This window comes from Adelges cooleyi, unplaced genomic scaffold (assembly GCF_023614345.1).
Source record: "Adelges cooleyi isolate 19-005CV unplaced genomic scaffold, UGA_ACOO_1.1 ACOO_flye_CR_arks_rails_tigmint_CR_PRNA_446, whole genome shotgun sequence".
NCBI classification, from domain to species: domain Eukaryota; kingdom Metazoa; phylum Arthropoda; class Insecta; order Hemiptera; family Adelgidae; genus Adelges; species Adelges cooleyi.
Window position 1 is genome coordinate 1,039,224 of NW_026096129.1, and position 19,346 is coordinate 1,058,569.

Below are 19,346 nucleotides of genomic sequence, written 5' to 3' on the forward strand. Positions count from 1 at the left end.
AGCAGAGCTGTGCATTGTTGTACTAATAAAAAGTTATCTAAATAATCGTCTAGATAATACAAATGATTCGGATAACCTTCAAACATATTATATTCGAATAAATTTCGAGTGCAGGTTTTCAACTAAATTTTCTTAAAAACATGATTTTTTTAAAATATAAAAAAAACAATGACTATTAAATTATGCTAGAATAGTATAATTATTTTTAAAAAAAGGTTTAGAATAATTTTTTTTTTTTTTAGTAAATAAATCTTGACATAATTATTTGAATAACGTTTTATTTAAATAATTTGCACGCAACTCTGATAGCAAGTAAAAAATAATAACTTATGTAGACTTAACAATAGATTGAAAACACACACACACACACACGTTTGATGTTTTCTATGTCATTCACTATTTAATGTCTTACTTATATTTGTTGTTGTAAACATAACATAATATAATGTAATGAAAGCCATAATGAAACCCATACAAACACAATTATCTTGACTTCTTGTACTTGTACACTACCTATGCTAAATCAATTATAGTAATCTAATAAAAATGAATGTCGTTTATGCCTATGTATAAAACAAAAGATAGTTTTCAATAGCCCCCCTGATTATGCCTTTTGATTTATGAACAAACCAAAAATAGCTGACCGTAAGGTAATACCGTGTCGTCCATTCAATTATAGTTATAATTATTATAAGATAATACACAATATGTAGAAGTGTGAAGGAATATCAGTGTGGTCGTAGAAAAGTAAAAATATAATAATAATAAAATACAATATATCCGTTAAAAATAGGTAGACATACGTATACATAGGTACTATGTGTGCCGTTTTCAATAATTGCTGTTTAAAAAAAAAAAAAATAATAATAATGTTTAATTATCAAAAATAACAAAGCGTAGGAAAAAAATCAAAGCGAGATTAGTATTTTAAAACTAGACTCAGCTATTATTAGCGCGACTGCAATGTTATGTTTAACATACAGCTAAATGTTTATGTTTTTTAATGGCATCAACACAATTAATATTATATTATAAACTAAAAATATTTAGAACACATTTGTTCGAGGTAGTCATATAATTCGTCGTCCATCGATCCCCAGGAATTCGGCATGTCCACGTGTGATGTGCTACGCGACCGCCCTGTATTCCCACCGGTTGTCGTACCGCCGTCGCCGTTGCTGACCCTAACCGCGGTTGTGGTAACGCCGTCGTTTTCTTCGCGGAACTCTGTGGCCGAAATTGGCCGCACGTACCCTCTGAACTGGCCGACGTTGTTGGTCAACCGGATGCGCACGATATGGTCGTAGTGCACCATGTACATGGGGTAGAACTCGAAATCGTCGTACTTGACGTACACCCGTTGTGTGGAGCTCATTGTCGTGTCGTACCCGTCGCCGGCGTGGTGCACGTCGTGAACGACCATGCGAGACCCGTGGTCCAGCGTCTTTACTTTTGATATCAGCACGGAACACACGATGATCACACGGCCTCCTGGAGACAAGCAAAACAAAGAAAAAAGAAAACATTGTGAATAATCTCGTCCCCGACCAGAGACTATTTTAACACGGATATCATCGGGTTGGTTACAAGACCTTTCGTGTCGCCATTTTCGCGCGTAAGTTCATTCGAAACATTTAAAAACATTGAGATATGAGTGATAAGAGATAAGTGATAAGTGATAAGAGGTAACATGTCCATGATTCAGTGTTTAGGCATTTAATTAGCTAGCTGCCAAAATAACAACACACACGTATATTTTACGTTGTATACGAACAATAATAATAATTAAAGGCATAAAAAAAAAGAACATGAACAAATGTACAGGTACAGAAATACCTATTAAATAACGTGAACTTACGGGAAGTATTAGGAAAATAAAATAAGCTGCTATCTATAAAACTATGATAGTTAACAAGACTTGATAAGTAAGATGGTCTATTTTATTTTTCCAAAAAAATTCCATAGGAATCGATTCTTCTAACCGAAAGAGATTCAACATTTAAAAACCTTAATAAGTTGTGTTCTCCAGCAGAATGAGGAGGCCTTTCGATATTAAATTTTAAACTAATGAAGCGAAGGAATGTTTTTATTGTAACTATCCATCATTGTTGGCAATGCCACGTACAACCGACTCCTATTCGTGTGTATAGTGATCAGATATCAATAATAATTAAATATGTCTTATAAAACCGACATTTGAACAAATTTACACCATCCCTGGGGTTAGGCCATGGTTGAATATACAGGTTATTGCACACCGTCTCTAATTGAAATCTTCAGAAATAAGATGGCAGCGTAAGGGGATATCAATTATATTTTACCTTATAATTTACTGTGTACTTACTACTTGTATGTTTGATTTTGATTGGCTAGCTTTTACGTTGACATATTTGTTTTTATCATATCAAATATTAAAGAGGGGGGGGGCATTGTGCAATAACCTTGTATATTTCAATCATGGGCTGGGTTAGGTTAGCTTTTAGCCTCTTAAAAACTTAAATGCCGCTAGACTCCTTTTGGGGATCTCATGCGAACTTTTACTTCCCTACCATGACATTTAAAAAAAATTATAAACTTCCAGAAAACGATAAGATTTATTTTGTTGTTGTTCGATTCTAATATTTTACACACATATAATATCAATAGCATCTAAACAAAGAGTTTCCATGGCTTTTTAGAATTTTAAAACGTCAGATCCCATATTGAAGGATCTCGCTGCACTGATTCCAAATGGAATCTCACAGCAGGCAATTGAAGTTTTCTAAGTGGGGCAGTCAATTAGTTAAACATTTAATAAACGATTATAATATGATGTATGAATAATCTGGCTTTTTACTGCCACCAGAGCCTGACTTAGAATTTTTGAGGCCCCGGACAAAAGAAAAAAATGGGCATATTATTATAAATTGTAAATTTAACTAAAAGGATTAAATCTAGTAAGTAGGCCCCTGATCCACACGGGCCCTGGACAAATACCCATAATGTTCTTGGCTCTGACTGCCACTCTCTAACGTTGTGGGTCAATCGTTTAAATGATGATTTCTATAAACATATGACACCAGAATCAAAATCTATCACATCAGTCGAGCATCATCCCCATTCCTTGCTGTTCTTCCCTCCTCCCTCATTGGCTCAACACTATTGCCCTAAAGCTAATGCTGTGTCTGTTCTCACCGGTGTTTCTGTTGTCGGCGTAACAATCTGCGTACTTGGCGTGATCGCTAAACGAAACCCCTCGGCCGAACTTGGCTCTTTTCGTCCTGCGCCAGTCCAGCCCGTCTTGCAACGATGCCGTTGCGTTGGCAACACCGGTCACGTGGTACAGAAGTCGTTGCTCCACTCTGCCACCGTTGAGTTCCAGTTCCTCTTTGCGCAGCAAGTACATGCCGTACATTTGTCTGTGGTTCACCGATCTGATCTTCGTTATGGAACACTAAAAGTCATAAATATCATTCATTGAATATTCGTGTATCGTTTGGAAAATGTTTAGAGGTGTTTGATTTTTAACAGCAGGCAAGATTTTTAAAGTTGACAATTTCCTCAGGTAATTTTGAAGATGTATTACTAGCTGATTGCATTAGAGTAAGTTAAAAGATTCTTAAAGGAATTGTGGGATATCAAGAAGGTCTTCTTATTGTGAGGATTTATATTGAGTTTAATTTGACTAAGAAGGAATAGCAATCGTCAGTCTCATTTGCTAATAATAATAATGGTATAACAATAATCTCTCCTATCGTTTAACGATTTAAAATTTTATAATTGGACAGTATTCTCATGACCAGAGTAGGCTTGTCTTGTAATGTTACATTTATAGGTTATATGACGAAGAACTTTGTTCTGAACAGACTCAGTTTGGTTGCTATGACTTATAGTTATGGTTAGGGTCTTTAAACTTATTGTAACGGTTACTTTCTAATTTCTAATGAAAATGTATGTTGAAAAACAGTTTAAAATAAAAATTATATCCAAGATGTTTAGATAAACTCGAGTTAAACTATAATTGGCTAAATTATATTTAAGTGTTATTAGGTTGCGTTGAAATGCCATTATATTCATAGTGGGTTGAAAAAAAACTAACAACTTGGTTTTTGTCTTGTACCTACCGACGGGAAGGTCTCCAGTACACATTTCTTGACCCATTCCTTTTCTTTGCTCTCGCATTCGATCAACACGTTGTCGTCGTCTAACGGTAATTTGCCCAGCTTGGCAGCTTTTTTACTGATTTTTCCCACCAAACTCATTTTGTTCAATCGGCTACCTGCGACAAAACCATATACAGGTATGTAGATTAAGTTCAATTCCTTAACTCCCAAATTGGGAAAACCTTGGAAAACTTTTGTTGTACATTATAATTATTTTATAAATCTATATCTTATATTTTTTACACTTTTATAGAGCTCTGATGTTTCAGGCACGTGTCTGTCTACAAATTGCTTCAAATCCAAATTTTGACGACCCCTAATCCTCCTCGCGGGGGTTTGGATGTTCTAATTTTATTGGGCTGGATACAAGAAATGTCATGTCGCTATTTGCCCTTTACACTTTAGATTAGAGATAAGAGAGACGTGATAAGAAATAAAAAACAAAATATGAGTGATAATAGATTAGGTATATGTGATATGAAATAAAATAAAAAATATAAGTGATAAGAGATAACATAATTATGTCTAAAAATAATTAAAAAAAACAAAAAATGATCCGAATTTTAAATATAGTTATACTTTTCTATGAAATTTCACCTCCTTTTTGTTTTATTTTCGGAGCGTTCTTTCAGAGAACTCAATTTGAAATTTACAAATTTTATGAAGAATTATCTTTTCGAAAAGCATATTAGAAAATGTTTCAAATTTTGCGCAACACGAAAAAAACAACTTTTTAGATTATACTCAATTTTAATGACTTTCCGTTAATTGATAAAAAATAAATCTTTTTTTTCAGAAAGTTGAGATTATTTTACATAATACACTGGTTTTTTACATTTTTGTGGCAAGAAATAAACTCGAAATATTTTTTACGAGAAAATAATCGAAAACAATTTTTTTCATCGTAACAGACATGCAGTGTGATTTAAAAAAAAATAAATAGAGGATCGCTTCAAACGTTCGTATTTGGAGTTCTGACCCATACACGAGGCGCTCAGATGCCAAACCGTTTAACTCCCATTTTTTTTAAAATAGCGAATAATAGCATAGTTAGATTAAATAAGTGTATAATTTTCAGTGGCGAAGATAAATAACTCCATAGTTGAATTTTTCACGATGACGGGAAATAGTAACTTCAATTGTCTATGTTGGCGGCATGTACTAAAGCTTTAGCATACCCCGTCTCGGCTTTTTCTTGGATCTAAATATTACATTACATTATATTGATCATGTCCCCCTTATTACCCAAGGGTCCCAGTCCCAGATCCCGTTCCAACAGTTAAAAGCTCGCCCAGAATCGTGGTACATAGAATCGGACTGTTCCTTAGGTTAGATACCTTAAGGGTAACACAGGTAACCACGATAGATAAAGGCGGTATCACAGCTATGTCGTCTGTCGTGTCGTGCGATTTAAGAAGTGGGCGTGGCCACTTTAGGTTACTTATGGTAATTATTTAATACCAATTTGGTGATTATCGATCGTGGTTACCTAATCAGTGAATGCCATAGAGCACTCGCGAAAAAAATTTAAATTTGATAAAATAATTTCTTATAAATATACCGTATACGGCCCATCAAAGACAAACTGGCATTGAATGCAGATAGTGATAGTAATAAGTATGTTCAAATTGATAAAAAATCAATTGACCGTGGTTACCATACTGTAACCACCTATACCACACGATACAAAAGTTGAGCTCAGCTCAACTCTAGCAATAACCCGGTAGGTCATGGTTACTTAATGATACCGTGATTACAACGGTCAATCAGAAGGCGATATAAGGCACACGACAGACGACGTAGCTGTTATACCGCCTTTAACCATCGCCTACCATTCGCTTGAGTACCGTGGTTACCATGGTTACGAACAAAGTGTTTATTTTGGGTTAGCAAAGGAAAATATTTCGTATTTAAAGTACAAAGTTCGTGACTGTTGACTTCAATTCTTATCACTAGTTAGCAATCTAGTTTATTATACTGTGTAGATAAACAATTAGTGATAATAGATTAGAGATAAGTGATAACAGATAACTATCCGTGATTAAATGTTTTATCCGTGGAGCGTAGAAAATTACTAGATTTTTTTTTTGTTAAGTTTTTCAAGCGCAGTTCTAGTACTGAAAATTAGACCGAAAGTAGGTCTAACTTATATCTGAAAAAAAATCTGTAAAAAAGTACATTTATGCCAAACTAGAAGATAATAATAATAATTATCGAATATGTTTTATAATACTCCCGGCGAGATGTATACATTAATTTACTGGCCTAAAAATAAAATGGATAATTTCTCGAGTGTTCTTATCATTATTATTGTTTATTTTTTTTTTTTAGCTTCGATGCGATATTTTTTTCGAAATTTTGTTACCATGTAGTCATCCAAATTGTTTCTGCAAGCAGATTTTATGTTATCATGCTGGTGGACGATAAAAAATTGAAAGCGGCTGTCGAGCGCGCCTTGCAAGAGGACCCGTACGCCTTGCAAATCCGGTTCGACCAGTTCGTGTCGCAAGCGAACGACTGCAAGCTCGACGACCGGCCGGCGCTGTGTCCCGCCGCTTATCTGACGCCGGACAACGCTTGCGACGTCATCTCGCTGCTGGTGGCCATCAAGGACGTGCCGTCGTTCCCGCTGTTGAAGGCCATGCTGCTCAGGTCGGAGCCCGTCCCTTCGCCGGACATATTCCGGCATCTGTTGTACGGCCTCCCGGCGGAGCCGGACGTGCGGTCCGTGGACGCCGACCGGGCGTCCCGGTTTCTGGAAGCGGCGTTGGGCGGCGCGGCCGTGCCGGACGAGTCGCCGCACTGCACGGTGTTCCAGTTGGGCGGTCGGCTGGTGGACGCAGGCCAGTTCGGTTTCCACGGGTGTCGGCTGTGCGACGTGCACGACGTGCTGTCCGACAGGCCCGAAATCCGCGTCGCCAACAGCCTGGCCGCAGCGGTGGCCGACGCGCCGAAATCGTACGGCTGGGGCAAGAGCCTGTTGGGCGGCGTGCTCCGCACGGTGATCGCGTGCCGCGTGCCGGACGCCACCCGGTGGGACGACGGCGGCAACGCGACCGCCGACAAGTACGTGCCGCGGTATCTGCTGGTGTGGACGACCGGGCCGCCGATGCCGGTCAACGTCAGGTCCGACTGGCCGCGGAGACTGGCCGGATTCGTTGGCGAAAACATGGACCTGGTCGGCCTGGCCTTGTCCGTCGGGTTTTTAATCGGCGTCAGCCTGGCCACCGACCCGGAGTTGTCCGGTTGTTTAAGCACCCTGTATAAATGGGCCAACGCCCGTGTTTCCAAACACACTGTATAATAAGTAATTGTATTAAAACAAAAAAAAAACGGTTTATCGTTGCTATTTTTTTTTTTATGAATATTTTATTAATTGACACAAGTCACGAGTGACGACATTGAAATACACAGACGCACAGAGGCAACGGAAAACAGCTGTTGTTTTTCGAGATGGTAAAAATCCTACAAAGATAAGACGTAAACGCACGTGAACCTAGTACACGCCAGTGTTGGGCAAAATGTAATCAGTAATCATAGTGATTTTAGTGAGTCAATTAATAATTGTAATCGCAGTAATCATAGTGCAAGATTAATATAGGTAATCATAATCAGAAAAGTAATCACGTAGGTATGATTACTGTATCATGTAATAATTGTAATCATGATTACATTAATCACTCAATTTTAATCACGAAATGATTAATGGTTATATTTGTTTAACCGCCTTAGACTCAGTGGCGCAACTAGGGGGAGGGGCTAGGGGGCTTAGCCCCTTGACTAAAATGTAGCCCCCCCGCCCAAAAAAAAATATTCCTTGTTGAGTTGAGTATCAGTTAAACTTTTTTTTGTCGTTTAATGAACGTTATTAAAACTTAAAATGTTTTTTCAAGTAAAAACAATTTATTATATAAATTCAAAAATTAACAGTAATGGTTTTAGATTTTTTATATTCCAAAAAATAAACTACTTGTTGGCTATCATATATATATATATAATCTATTTTCGAGAAATCCCAAGGAGGTTAGGTTAAACCATGATTTCAGGGTTTTCATGATTACATAGTTGTAATCGACTTCGTTTTTTAATCATAAAGTAATTGATTATGCCCGACACAGTTGTGTTAGCATTGATTATGCTCACAATGTTAATAGTACTTCTTTTAATGGGATTCCAAAGGGTTTGGTTTTAAAGAGTAGGGTATAAAATATTTGTATAAGCAATATATTTAAGAAAAAAAAAAGGTTTAAATACATTTTGACCATGTCGATAAATGTATCAGCTAATTTGTCATTTGTAATTTACAATTTCAATCCTGTAAAGACATTAGAATTCGTTGACTATTTTACTATGTTTTATAGGATAAACCGATTTTTATTTAAACATTACAGTTTCTTGTAATTAAATAAATTTGCAATTTTTTTTCAGTATTTAACCCAATTTTTTTACACAAAAAAAACTAACAATTAAAAATCTGTTTCCTGCATAACCAAGTAAGTTCCAAAAAACTCTTATGTCTTTACAGAATTAAAATCAAACTATTCTAAACTATTCTAGTCGAAATTTTGGTCTAAAACTTCAAAAAAAAACAGACATCACCTAAATATTGAAAACCTGTTTTACCATTTTTTTTTTTAAAAAAAAGGTAACTTTTATAATTTTAATAGTAAGTTTGAAATAACTGAATCTTGAAACAGTTATTGACATTAATTGTATGTCTTTGCTTTGGCACATAATCGACACCAGTTATTATAACAAAAAAATCAGCTGAGATAACAAATGAAATTGTATAAAAAAAAAAATACGTTAAATTATTTCATTTTCTCATAAAAAAAAAACTATTTTAGATTTTATTATAATCAATTATCAAACTCTAAGATATTACACACCTATTAAATTAACACTTAATAGCTGAATTTTTTAAGATAAAAAATAAAGCATCGTCACAAAATTAGGTCTCTAAAAAGGAGCTGTTCACATTTTAGTGATATTTATTTCTTAACTTATCCTTTTTTCCAATAGAAGATAAAATAGGATAGGAGTAATCGATGGTTTCAAAATTCGTTTATTGCAACAAGAGGCGCAAATCTGGGATAAATAAATTGGCAATAAATATTTTTTTTTTTTGGTGTCTTATTTACCATATAACTTCGTATCGATATGAAATAACATAATATGAGTAATATTCGTACACACATTAAAAAACATAACAATGCGGTCTATGTACCCAGATTTTTACTAAAGACCTTGAAGTATTATAATATGGAAAACACACACAATATTATTTATCATTGTTTAAGAGCACAAAAACACCACATACTACAGCAACCATATAAACGGTTTACACATTTTAAACAAAGCAAGCAATAATATAATGAAAAAAAAAACATTTTCAAATCAACATACTTTTCAATTTAAAATCCATAGGGTGAATTTTCGTACCCAGAATATTGTTCGTATTATGTAAATCTTATTCAAGTCAATCCAATACCAATGGAATTGGCCAGACAGGATATTTTTCGTGATGAACAAAGATTTATGTTTATTAAAAAAATAAAACAATTTACCCGTCACCCACATTTAAAATATTTTGATTATATCATATGGATTTATCATTGTTATTATATTTCTGCACAACAATTGTATATTTGCTACATCTTAGACCAGTATTACACGATTTTCATCTGGAAGTTTTCTGGGTCTAATTTTTTACACAATTTTTTAGCGATAAACGTTGACAAACTAAAAGAATATCATAAAGAAATTATTGATTTAAAACCCGTAACCATAAACTAAATAAGCTGGGAGAGAGTAAACTTGAATAATTCATGTTTTTTAATAAATCAGATAGACCAATCACAGACTACTAAACTAAGGTTGAAGAACTACAAAATATATCTATTGAATCGATAGAAGGTTTTTTTAATCAACCATAATGCAACTTAAATTGGGGTTTATACCATAAAAGCTGTTGAGCTTATAAGCCATCAGAATGTATACATATCCGGTTTCTTAATTAAAACAAAATTAAAAAATTAAAATATCCGTAGATTCGCGTCAGAACGATTTTTTTAATTTTTATAAAATTACTTATATTTATAAATATATATACTTGTAGACGTTTCACCCCCTTAACTGAGTTTGTACTTGTAAAAAGTCAATTAAAAAACAAGTTAAGAGTATCCACACTTCATGCAGATACATATGTGTCCTACAATCTAGTATCTCTAATATCTTACCGCTTATCTATTATCTCTAATCCACTATCTCTATTAATTCACCTCCATAATCCACCCACATACTCCTCCATACCTCTCCATAGTCCGTGTGTAATTTACAAGAAAATGTATTGTATTTAGAAAAATGCTTGATAAAGCAAAATAAAAAATCGTTTAACAAATCATTGTAATAGCATAAGAGCCACTATTGATTTTTTTTTTAAATTTTGACTTGAATGGTAAGCAATTTTACAAGTGCTTGAACACTTAAGTGCTTAAATCAAATTATTTGGTATGACTTTATAAAATGTGTAAGCAATATTATAATTTCTGTTGTTTTTTTTCAAAACGATATATTTACATATATTAGTATGTAACTTTAACATGTTTTGCCTATAAAAACATAACTTTTGTTTTAAAACAATAAACTTGTATTATAAAAACAAAACTATTATTTATTTTGAAAAATAAGACGTAAAATATAATTTTTTATAATATGATTAAGTTCAAAGTGATTTTATCGTAAAACTATTGGTTTAAATAAAAAAGTATAAAATAGCATTATTTTAGGAAATCATGTCATAAATATTTTTTTTTTCAATGTTTTTTTAAATATTTGTAATGTTTTTCAAGTTATTGACAAAATCTCAAAATTTGTAACTTTCCGCTTATAAAAAAAAGCTCCAGTCCGATCGACGGGGACTTTTAGAATATTTAAAAAAAATTTATCGATAAGGCTTTTGGTTGGAAATTTTTTCGCTGTATTCTTTCATTAAAATTCCAATAATTCCCAAAATTTTTTTCAAAATTGTTAAATAATTGTGTCACTCCGATTTGTAATCAAATTTTAACTAATGGACAACCCGGATTTCGAGGGGCCGTTCAACTATAACTAATTTATGCATTTTCAAGCATAAAAAATAGTGGATTCGTTCAGCAATGGAGCAATTTATAAATGATCTATCAAAAGTTATGATTCATTCTATTATATTATTATTCCTAAACGATGCAAAAATATTCAAGGTACTAAAGAATCATTTGGTTATTAGATAATTGAAACGGCCAGTCATTAGTAATAGTAATAATAATCTTTATTAACGGAAATGTATTCCAATTTACAATAACATAATATATACCAGAGCAGTTAAGTATTTATACATAAATTGTAAGTACTTAAAATATTACACTAATACTATAATGTATGAATAAAACACGAAAAACAAAATATAATTTGAAAATTTATCAAAAAACTAATTATAATAGCAATGAAAATTCATTAAGAGTTGAAGAAGAAAATGGAGAATTTATTTGGTAATTTCTTGCAGTATTTTTTAAATAAAATAGAGACTTGTCGCGTGATCCACCATGTTTATTTTAAAGTAAATACATTCTGGTAATTCAGCCATTCAGGGCAATCGATTAAGTTGTTTAATCATTTTAATAGGAAATTTAGTACATTTTTTTTCAAACACTGTTTTCAGATTCGGTAAGTTAAAAATCCCTAGACCCGCATATGCCGAATGCGGTATTCTTTCGACACAACATTTAAATTATAGAAACCCAACAAAGTTATTTTAAACTCTAGATAACTTTTGAAGTAGACCTGAAGAGTTAGAGTTAGAGAGCCACAAAAGGGAACCATATTCCAATTGTGAACGAACCAAATAGCAATATAATAATTTTAAAGAGGTTTCATCCTGAAAGTCACTGCATGTACGCTTTAATAAACCTAGTTTATTTAATGCTTTGTTTTTTATAATTTCTAGATGGTTACCAAAAGATAATTTTCTATCAAAATGCATATCAAGGTCATTTACAGTATCTGACCTTTGTATTTCCTGATCATTTAAATAATATTTTACTATGATGGGATTTTTTTCTAGGGAAAAGGATAAATTGATACATTTATTTATGTTCATAGATAAATTGTTTTTAATGCACCACTCATGGATATTATTCAAATCAATTTGTAACATTCTGTATCTTTTAGATTCTTTAGCTATGAATATGTAACAACGACGAGTTGACTTATTTCCTTCAAATGTTATTTATACGTCGTAACCAGATGGTCTTTAATGGTCTCTAACGGTGGTCCATCTATTATACTAACCTCTTAATATGTTGGTTTGTAATCGAGCTACAGAATTAGTGACCGGTACCTAATTATAGAACCTTCAATCAAAATATGCTAAATTATATAGAACTAGTTTAGCAGTATGCAGTTCTACTAGATCTGTTATTTAGATCTAGTAGTAATATCACATTCAAGAAAAGGCTTCGAATATAATCAATGGATACTGGACTCCAATTTGGTTAATTCTTACTGTCCTTGGGTTATTTCACTTATAAGACAAGTAGCTTACTTTTCTCCGCCCAAAAAGTTATGTGTAAAATTGAAAACTTATATTAAAATCGTTTTTTTTCCTTATTAGTTTTTGTAATATAATGTTTTTTTTATACATTATGTTATTAAATTTGTTTTTATTTATTACAAGCTGTCCGGACCCGGCGTTGCCCGAGATTTAGTCTGCCAGGGCTGAGTAAAATAATTCACATCCTCACCGCCATCCCCAACCTCACCCTAATCCTTCATCTTTAGTCTCTTATCTTTTATCAGATAACAGCGTGACAGCGTTTTGACATTTTCATGTCTTAGCTCCGGCACATAACCGAAGTCAATGTTAGTGACAAAAGCGTTATGTTAGAAAAGCGTATCTGATAAGAGATTAAAGATGAGGGATTAGAGATGAGGGATGTGGACATGTGGTTGGGGTTGGGAATGGGAAATAGGATAAGATATCCAAGGTAGGAGATGATGTGTAGTGGGAAGGGTAGGGGTAGGGGTAAGTGATAGGAGCAAAATTAATTTGGTACTTCGACGAGACATGAAAATGCTTTTTCGTGGTTGCTGACTTGGCTGAAAAATGATTTATGTATGTGACACTTTTTTCGGTTATTATGTCCTCCTCTTACTCAAGGGTCCAAGTCTCAGTGTCAGGTCCTGTTCTAACAGTTAAAAGCTTGCCCAGAATCGTGGTACATAGAATCGGCCTGTACCATTAATTATCACCAACCATTTACTCGAGTACCGTGACTACCATGGTTACAAACCAAGTGTTTATTTTGGGTTACATTTAATTTATTTACATTTCGTATTACAAACACAAAGTTCTTGTGTTGAGGTCATCGTTAGGGTGGAATTTTCTACTATGCCAGTTATCTTTGCGGGAGTGAACTCAACAACTTCCCAAAGTTTCATGGCGATCGGTTGAACGGTTTACTAATGCATAAAGGACAGACAAACAGACAGAAATTCATTTTTATATATATAGATTAGCAAAACGTCGACTACATTTTTAAGAACGTTGCAGGACCATAAACCAAGTTCAATATAATAAGTATTGCTATATAATTTTAGCAATACACAACAATTATATTACTATATATATTATAACTATAATTGGTGTAATTGATGATAAAAAAAATTGCAACGTTTTAGTAAACAATAGCGTACCAGTAGAACCCGGTTATTAAACAGATATTTGCAAACCAATACTTGAATGAGATTTGCACCCTTTACTTTACCAACCATCGAGTCAAGCTATACTGATACGGTTGCTGAATTCAATTGCTACTTTGGCATGATCTGTTAATTAACTACTACAAAAGTCAAATTTATTCGGTTTTTGGACAAAGTTTCTTGGCTGATGTATAATAAATAGAACGCAAAATTATAGTGTACTTGTACATATATTTATTTGTACTAATTTCAAATAAACCCATAGCCGAAATAATAAAAACGAAGGTGCATTATGGTGAAATAAAAGTGCCTTATATGAATAATTATTTTTTATGGTTAGATAATATAATATGTTATAGGTCAATTTGCTTCATCGCGAGACGTAGTAGTAGTATTAGGTAGTATTTTTTCACGGACCATAATCCAAAACGATTTCGCCAACCTGATCGAATGTGGTATAATACAATTTTCAATTTTACCTACAAACATTTTGCCTACTCTAAAAAAGTCATCAACGGTAGGCTTTGATATTACGTTCTCGCCTTGACAATCGCTCACTATTGATTTGATTTTGGGTAAACGAATATTATTCGTGATTACATTAATCAACCTAAAAATTTTTTGTTGAACTTTGCTCATGCAATCTATAAATTTAGAGATATCTTTCTTGCACAATAGGCAACTTGCGAATATATTATAGACGTTTTTGAATGCCACGTTATCGTGCAACGACATTATGTCCATAAACTTGCCTACGATTTGTAATTTGAACGTGTTTGTGTAGTTTAAAAACTCACTGAATTGGTAGGTTTTCAGATCTTGAGATTTAAGAGTGTAAGACAACATCATTTCCAGCATTATTATTTTCAACGTGCCGATAATCTTATGCTGTCTCTTCCAAAGTTCTTTGACTCCCTCCAACCCACTTAAGATATTCGGAAAAGGTGCGCTGATAAAGAGTGTTGACCTATCGGAATTGTCGGCCACAAATTCGTCAATAATCGATTTGTATGTTTTCTTGTCGTGAAAAAGGAACAAGCAGACCGTTAATGATTCGGACATTGAGAACTCCAATAGTCCTTTCTGACGGTTTTCTTGGAAGTTGTAATGCAGTAATCTTTTTTTCTGTCGTATTGCATCTATCACGCTGCCATTGTTTGCAACACTGGCGGATTCAGCTGTTGTACTATTACACAAAGACAGTTGTTGCTCTGCCAACGAAAAATGTTTTTCGTATTTTATATTGAAAGAGTTTTCCAATGGACACATGCAGCATTCCAAGTGTTTTTCTATTTCGGTTAGCACGAATTCGTGCATCCGTCGTGTTTTGTTTAAAACATTCGAACTAAACTTTGCACCGTCATTAACAGTTACCTCAAAGAAAACCCTTATTTGGCGGGTGTAGATAAAAACTAACCAAAGATTTTTTACCTCATAGTTGTTTGGAACCAACAACGAATCGAGCATCATAGACGCTTCTTTATCGAACAAGAAATCCTCAAGTGTCTCTGGCGTTAGGATATCTCTGATGTTGTCGAAAAGCGCATCGCCCATTAATTTCAAATGAAACAGAGTGCTGTAAAAGTATCCGCACTCCAGGTATCGGTACAAGTCCAAATGTTTTTGGCGCAAATCAACGAGAGACAAATTTTCCAATTTTTTACGATCATATTCGTCGTGGTTATTGTAACCGGTAGCCAATTGCTTTAAGCTTTGTAATTTGTCTAAATAACTCTCCTTTTCTACCTGGTCGTCGGAAGACCATACACTGGTTATTAGAAAAACTATTACATACCATGATTTCAACACAGCCATTTTGTCAACTCTCACAATTATTGCCTTATCTGCGAAAAATTACAATATATTTGTAATAATTATTTACAGCTTTCATCGATAATAGACAATCGTGTCGATTTTACTTACTCAGACTTGTAGATGCGGCTGTCAATGTACTTGTGCGACGTATCGAAACCGTTTTCAAACTAATACCGTCGTTGTTTTTTACATAAAGCACTTATTTAAACAAAAAGTCGCGCGAGGCGCTTACAAATTGTTGATATAATGTTTTTAAAAATTCGTATGTGCAAGGCGTTGTGTTAGTATGACGTGTTGATCGTATACACCTCACTATGCATCAATATACATATACATTTTATCAAAACACCTACGCGTTGCTTACACAAAGCTCTTATTCAAACAATAAGTCGTTCGGTGTGCTTATAAAATATTGTTGTTATCTTTTTTCTTCGCGTTTGTACCATCGAAAAACATAACATATGTGTGTTCCACAAGTATACGATTTCTGTTAATACAACAAAAAAAACATACCTTATATTTTAGTTAAAAAATATGCTAATATTTTCTGTAAAAACTAACGATTCTTTTAGTCTACACACATATTAAATTACATACCGCGAAATACATATCAATAAACAATAGTGTCAATTTATATCAATAGTAGTTAGTATTTTCATACAAGTTAAGTCCAAACCAATCACAGTAAGAAAATATGAGGTGCAGTGTTTACGAATTTGTATCAAAGCGTTTATTTCAAAAAGAACGGTTTTTTTTTTTAAAACGGCTTCTTATTTTTTCAATCAAAAGCCTATTTCATTTACATCAATACAAACATAATAACAAAAAATGTGTTTACTAAAAAATAAATATACAAAGGCGAAAAGACATTTTTTAAGTATTATTATTGGTTTTAATACAAAATTTGTATTTGCTATAATATTTGTATATGTATATGCAAGCAAATTCAGTCGTACTAGAATACAAACTATAAACCAATGTATGTAATTTTTCCCATTTTGGCTGTGTCCCTAAAAACCCTTAATCTTCTACGCCTTCCAGGGAATAGATTTATGTTATTGATTTGGTTTGTCTTCGTTTAGCGGTAGTTTTAGCATAGTCTAAACCAAGCACAGTCCGAACCAAGTACAAGTCAAATACATGCCCAGTAATAAAAGTGGTCCAGTATCCACAGATTTGTTTTAAAGCGGTTTGTTGAATGTAATTTTGTAGAAACTTTGTATTTTCTGACTACTTTCATTTGATTTTAATACGTTTTACTTTATAAGTTAAAATTGTCTAGGCAGTTGTCCTATAACTTAAAGAGTTATGAAATATCTATTCTTATGACTGGTAGGTAATAACAGCCAGTTCCTCCTATCCTTAAAATGGTATTTCTACTTCCTAATAAGATGGTTTCTAATGTTGGTACAATTTTTATTCTACTATACAGGTTCTATATTTAAGTACCGGTCTTTAATCTTGTGGCTCTGATTACAAACCATCATATCAATAGGTTAGTATTAAAAAATTGGACCACCATTAGAGATCATTTGATTAGGAAGTAGATACTGGACCTCATTTAGGTAAACTATTACTGGAAAAGTTTTTTACTTGTACTTGGTTTGAACTGTGCTTGGTTTAGACTATGCTAGAAATACCTATTAACGTTGACAAACCAAAAAAATATCACAATTAATATATTAAGAGTTCGGAAAATATGTAATGTATCAAATTACCATATAGAAAAAATTGGTCAATGTAGCATATTGCCTAGTGTTCTGAGAATATTCAACTACTAGTGTCTGCAATTTGCATAAAGTGTCTTCCCAAGGCGAATCCTTGGGTGGTGGGTATCGGTGCATCGTCGGTTGATACGAGCAAATGAAGCAAATTAATTAGTCGGAATTTAGGAGTACTTTTATGCAGAACCTCTGAATTCTACAGAACTTCTTTAAATTTACATTTTACGTAATAAGTGTTAACCATATATTTTAATAGTTCCAGTTAAGTAATAAAATTATACCGTTTATGTAGTTCATGAAACGTATTGTTTTTTGAATCGGCTTCTCTTTTACAAATTATAAAACAATATAAGTAGTTTTCCTCTTTTGATTTTTGTCTCTAAAACTTCACCTAAAAAGCAAAATAAAGAAGAACTTTCCTTGCTTTTAGGGGAATTGATTTATGATATTTGTTTGGTTTATCAACGTTTATCACTAATTTTAGCTATGAATATGTAACAATGACGAGTTGACTTATTTCCTTCAAATGTTATTTATACGTCGTAACCAGATGGTCTCTAATGGTCTCTAACGGTGGTCCATCTATTATACTAACCTCTTAATATGTTGGTTTGTAATCGAGCTACAGAATTAGTGACCGGTACCTAATTATAGAACCTTCAATCAAAATATGCTAAATTATATAGAACTAGTTTAGCAGTATGCAGTTCTACTAGATCTGTTATTTAGATCTAGTAGTAATATCACATTCAGGAAAAGGCTTCGAATATAATCAATGGATACTGGACTCCAATTTGGTTAATTCTTACTGTCCTTGGGTTATTTCACTTATAAGACAAGTAGCTTACTTTTCTCCGCCCAAAAAGCTATGTGTAAAATTGAAAACGTATATTAAAATCATTTTTTTTCTTTATTAGTTTTTGTAATATAATGTTTTTTTTATACATTATGTTATTAAATTTGTTTTTATTTATTACAAGCTGTCCGGACCCGGCGTTGCCCGAGATTTAGTCTGCCAGGGCTGAGTAAAATAATTCACATCCTCACCGCCATCCCCAACCTCACCCTAATCCTTCATCTTTAGTCTCTTATCTTTTATCAGATAACAGCGTGACAGCGTTTTGACATTTTCATGTCTTAGCTCCGGCACATAACCGAAATCAATGTTAGTGACAAAAGCGTTATGTTAGAAAAGCGTATCTGATAAGAGATTAAAGATGAGGGATTAGAGATGAGGGATGTGGACATGTGGTTGGGGTTGGGAATGGGAAATAGGATAAGAGATCCGGGGTAGGAGATGATGTGTAGTGGGAAGGGAGTAGGGGTATGGGTAAGTGATAGGAGCGAAATTTATTTGGTACTTCGACAAGACATGAAAATGCTTTTTCGTGGTTGCTGACTTGGCTGAAAAATGATTTATGTATGTGACACTTTTTTCGGTTATTATGTCCTCCTCTTACTCAAGGGTCCAAGTCTCAGTGTCAGATCCTGTTCTAACAGTTAAAAGCTTGCCCAGAATCGTGGTACATAGAATCGGCCTGTACCATTAATTATCACCAACCATTTACTCGAGTACCGTGACTACCATGGTTACAAACCAAGTGTTTATTTTGGGTTACATTTAATTTATTTACATTTCGTATTACAAACACAAAGTTATTGTGTTGAGGTCATCGTTAGGGGTGGAATTTTCTACTATGCCAGTTATCTTTGCGGGAGTGAACTCAACGACTTCCCAAAGTTTCATGGCGATCGGTTGAATGGTTGACTAATGCATAAAGGACAGACAAACAGACAGAAATTCATTTTTATATATATAGATTAGCAAAACGTCGACTACATTTTTAAGAACGTTGCAGGACCATAAACCAAGTTCAATATAATAAGTATTGCTATATAATTTTAGCAATACACAACAATTATATTA

The 19,346-nt window shown here is 33.6% G+C and overlaps 2 protein-coding genes across 2 annotated transcripts in view; both read right to left on the reverse strand.

The window, feature by feature from the left end:
* Nucleotides 1-815: 815 nt before the first annotated feature.
* The window catches only part of LOC126842118 (protein mono-ADP-ribosyltransferase PARP12-like), a 48,472-nt gene continuing 29,941 nt past the window's right edge, over nucleotides 816-19,346 (reverse strand). Inside the window, exons 2-4 of the mRNA XM_050579009.1 lie at nucleotides 4,104-4,258; nucleotides 3,175-3,433; nucleotides 816-1,491 (exon numbers count right to left, since the gene is read on the reverse strand). Coding sequence (XP_050434966.1) covers nucleotides 1,037-1,491; nucleotides 3,175-3,433; nucleotides 4,104-4,241 — 852 coding nt within the window. The 5' untranslated portion in view covers nucleotides 4,242-4,258 and the 3' untranslated portion in view covers nucleotides 816-1,036. The remainder of the gene's footprint in view (nucleotides 1,492-3,174; nucleotides 3,434-4,103; nucleotides 4,259-19,346) is intronic.
* On the reverse strand, nucleotides 14,176-15,841 carry LOC126842115 (uncharacterized). Its single transcript, XM_050579006.1, has 2 exons — nucleotides 15,804-15,841; nucleotides 14,176-15,724 (listed from the first exon to the last, which is right to left on the reverse strand). The coding sequence occupies exon 2, from the start codon at nucleotides 15,693-15,695 to the stop codon at nucleotides 14,241-14,243; it is 1,455 nt and encodes a 484-aa protein (XP_050434963.1). The 5' UTR covers nucleotides 15,696-15,724; nucleotides 15,804-15,841; the 3' UTR covers nucleotides 14,176-14,240.